This window comes from Muscardinus avellanarius, assembly GCF_963383645.1.
Source record: "Muscardinus avellanarius genome assembly, chromosome: X".
Taxonomy (NCBI): Eukaryota; Metazoa; Chordata; class Mammalia; order Rodentia; family Gliridae; genus Muscardinus; species Muscardinus avellanarius.
The window spans coordinates 62,856,477-62,860,353 of NC_137792.1; the positions used below are offsets into that span (position 1 = coordinate 62,856,477).

Genomic DNA, 3,877 nt, shown 5'->3' on the forward strand with positions numbered 1-3,877 from the left:
ATTAAACTCTACCAAGAAGAGACTCTTTTTTTTTTAATAAAAAGGGACATGAGTTGGGGAGGGTGTTTGGGAACTGATGTTTTAAGGATGAAAATGTGCAGTACTGAGTGCATTTGGTTCTGCAGATAAAAGCTACTCAAAGATTGTAATGTGTAAACTCCTCTTTTTCACCAGGGGCAGTCTGTGGTCAAAGTGAAGTAGATAATCATTTGAGCCAAACTTCAGTTAGACCTGGGTTCAAAGTGGCAAATGAAGGAACAGGAGAGGGCCAGGCAGAAGGCAATTTTGACTGTGAAAAGGCTGCCTGGGAATCAGTTAAGCAATGCAAAAGCAAGCAGGTTCCTCTCCTGCCTAGGACCAAAAGACAAAAAGGACTTTTGTGGTTCCCAGTTTCGGAGATGACTAACAGGCAACCAGATGCTTTTTTTTTTTTTTTTGCCCCAAAACAAAATTTTGTCAATCCCTTACTAAGTTGTTTTGCTGGAACCCCACTGGGTCATCTGTGCTATAGAAGGCAGCAGTGTACAGAAGGGAACTGATTAATGGTGATGTGCTTACCTATGGGCCGAAGCTCAGGCAAATCTCTTTGCAGGGCAACTTCCACATAACTTTTACAGTGACACAGTGCTTTCACAGCCATCCTCCAATGAAATGTGGGCTCTAATACAGTCTCTTTATCTAATCAAACTTAGAGAATAGTTATACACTAATTACAATGTCTTTGCGGTACAAAAGGCATTTTTATTTGATGATCTAGGGTTTTATTTGAGTTGCAAATAGAAAGTTTCAGGGACTATTCAAAGGCAGGGTTTTGATGGTCATAGTAAAAACAAGTTCAGATTGTTAAGGTTTACGTATGATTAATAATTTTTACTATTGTTCATTTTGTATTCTGCAATGTAAGTTTTGGATAAACTATAGGTTTGGAATAAAATGGGTGGCATATTTAGTGATTATTTTTGGTCAACTGAGTGCAAATATTTGCAGTTTGTGGTCCATTATATTATAATGCTAGTAATTATGGCCATGTGTTCACTATGAACTACTTAAACACAATTTTTAAAGTAATGACCATTGAAAATGTTTTTTTTTTTTTTTAGATTATTTATCTTAATTCAGAAGCATGACGTTCTTTGCTGATTGCAAGAAGATGTTTCTTTGGCTCTTTCTGATTTTGTCAGTCCTGATTTCTTCGACACATGCAGATTCTGACATATCAGTGGAAATTTGCAATGTGTGCTCCTGCGTGTCAGTTGAGAATGTGCTGTATGTCAACTGCGAAAAGGTTTCAGTCTACAGACCAAATCAGCTGAAACCACCTTGGTCTAATTTTTATCATCTCAATTTTCAAAACAATTTTTTAAATATACTCTATCCAAATACATTCTTGAATTTTTCACATGCAGTATCCCTGCATTTGGGAAATAATAAACTGCAGAACATTGAGGGAGGAGCCTTTCTTGGGCTCAGTGCATTAAAGCAGTTGCACTTGAACAACAATGAATTAAAGGTTCTCCGAGCTGACACTTTTCTTGGCATAGAGAACTTGGAGTATCTCCAGGCTGACTACAATTTAATCAAGTATATTGAACGAGGAGCCTTCAATAAGCTCCATAAGCTGAAAGTTCTCATTCTTAATGACAATCTTATTTCATTCCTCCCTGATAATATTTTCCGATTTGCATCTTTGACCCACCTGGATATACGAGGAAATAGAATTCAGAAGCTCCCCTATATTGGAGTTCTGGAACACATTGGCCGGGTCGTTGAATTGCAACTGGAAGATAACCCTTGGAACTGTAGCTGTGATTTGTTGCCTTTAAAAGCTTGGCTGGAGAATATGCCATATAACATTTACATAGGAGAAGCTATCTGTGAAACTCCTAGTGACTTATATGGAAGGCTTTTAAAAGAAACCAACAAACAAGAATTATGCCCCATGGGCACAGGCAGTGATTTTGATGTCCGAATTCTGCCTCCGTCTCAACTGGAAAATGGCTACACCACTCCCAATGGTCACACCACCCAAACATCTTTGCACAGATTAGTGACCAAACCACCAAAAACGACAAATCCTTCTAAGATCTCTGGAATTGTGGCAGGAAAATCCCTCTCCAACCGCAATCTCAGTCAGATTGTGTCTTACCAAACAAGGGTGCCTCCTCTTACACCTTGCCCAGCACTTTGCTTTTGCAAAACACATCCTTCAGATTTGGGACTGAGTGTGAACTGCCAAGAAAAAAATATACAGTCTATGTCTGAACTGATACCGAAACCTTTAAATGCCAAGAAATTGCATGTTAATGGCAATAGCATCAAAGACGTGGAGATTTCAGACTTTAATGAGTTTGAAGGACTGGATTTGCTCCATTTAGGCAGCAATCAGATTACCACGATCAAGGGAGATGTATTCCACAATCTTACTAATTTACGCAGGCTATATCTCAATGGCAATCAAATTGAAAGACTCTATCCTGAAATGTTTTCAGGCCTTCATAACCTGCAGTATTTGTATTTGGAGTATAATTTGATTAAGGAAATCTTAGCAGGCACCTTTGACTCCATGCCAAATTTGCAGTTACTATACTTAAATAATAATCTCTTAAAGAGCCTGCCTGTTTACATTTTTTCTGGAGCACCTCTTGCTAGACTGAACCTGAGAAACAACAAATTCATGTACCTACCTGTTAGTGGGGTCCTTGATCAGCTGCAGTCTCTTACACAGATTGACTTGGAGGGAAACCCATGGGATTGCACTTGCGACTTGGTGGCATTGAAGCTATGGCTAGAGAAGCTGAACGATGGGATTGTTGTGAAGGAACTGAAATGTGAGACACCTGTTCAGTTTGCCAACATTGAACTGAAGTCCCTCAAAAACGAAATCTTATGTCCCAAACTTTTAAACAAGCCATCTGTACCATTTACGAGCCCTGCACCTGTCATTACATTCACTACCCCATTGGGGCCCATTCGAAGTCCTCCTGGTGGCCCAGTGCCTCTGTCTATTTTGATCTTGAGTATCTTAGTGGTCCTCATTTTAACTGTGTTTGTTGCTTTCTGCCTTCTGGTTTTTGTGCTGAGACGCAACAAGAAACCTACAGTGAAGCATGAGGGCCTGGGGAATCCCGAGTGTGGCTCCATGCCACTGCAGCTAAGGAAGCATGATCACAAAACTAATAAGAAAGATGGACTAAGCACAGAAGCTTTTATTCCACAAACTATTGAGCAAATGAGTAAGAGCCACACCTGTGGCTTGAAAGAGTCAGAAACTGGGTTCATGTTTTCAGATCCTCCAGGACAAAAAGTCATTATGAGAAATGTTACTGACAAAGAGAAAGATGTATTACATGTGGACACCAGGAAGAGACTGAGTACAATTGATGAGCTGGATGAATTATTCCCTAGCAGGGATTCCAATGTGTTTATTCAGAATTTTCTTGAGAGCAAAAAGGAGTACAACAGCATAGGTGTTAGTGGCTTTGAGATCCGCTATCCAGAAAAACAAGATAAAAAAAACAAGAAATCACTGATAGGTGGCAACCACAGTAAAATTGTTGTGGAACAGAGGAAGAGTGAGTATTTTGAACTGAAGGCCAAACTTCAGAGTTCTCCTGACTACCTACAAGTCCTTGAGGAGCAAACAGCTTTGAACAAGATATAGGTCTTACAATCTAACTTCATACAGAGGACATTTATTTAATGATGAAAGTGCCTTTTGTTAAACTTCTAACTTCCAAATACTACATTATCAATAGGCATAGAGGCAGGTATTTCCAAGGGTGTCTCATTAACTGTAGCTGCAAAGATGTATCAAGTAGAAGAGAATTTCCTTAAAAAGATTTTAATACATGAAACCTATACTGTGGAGTCCTGTGGG

The 3,877-nt window shown here is 39.3% G+C and overlaps 1 protein-coding gene across 1 annotated transcript; it reads left to right on the plus strand.

Annotated features, from left to right (window-relative positions):
• Positions 1–1,120: 1,120 nt before the first annotated feature.
• On the plus strand, positions 1,121–3,661 carry SLITRK4 (SLIT and NTRK like family member 4; the record flags this gene model as incomplete). Its single annotated transcript, XM_080718672.1, has 1 exon — positions 1,121–3,661. Exon 1 carries the CDS (start codon positions 1,124–1,126, stop codon positions 3,659–3,661), a length of 2,538 nt encoding a protein of 845 aa, XP_080574798.1. The 5' UTR covers positions 1,121–1,123.
• Positions 3,662–3,877: the final 216 nt, after the last annotated feature.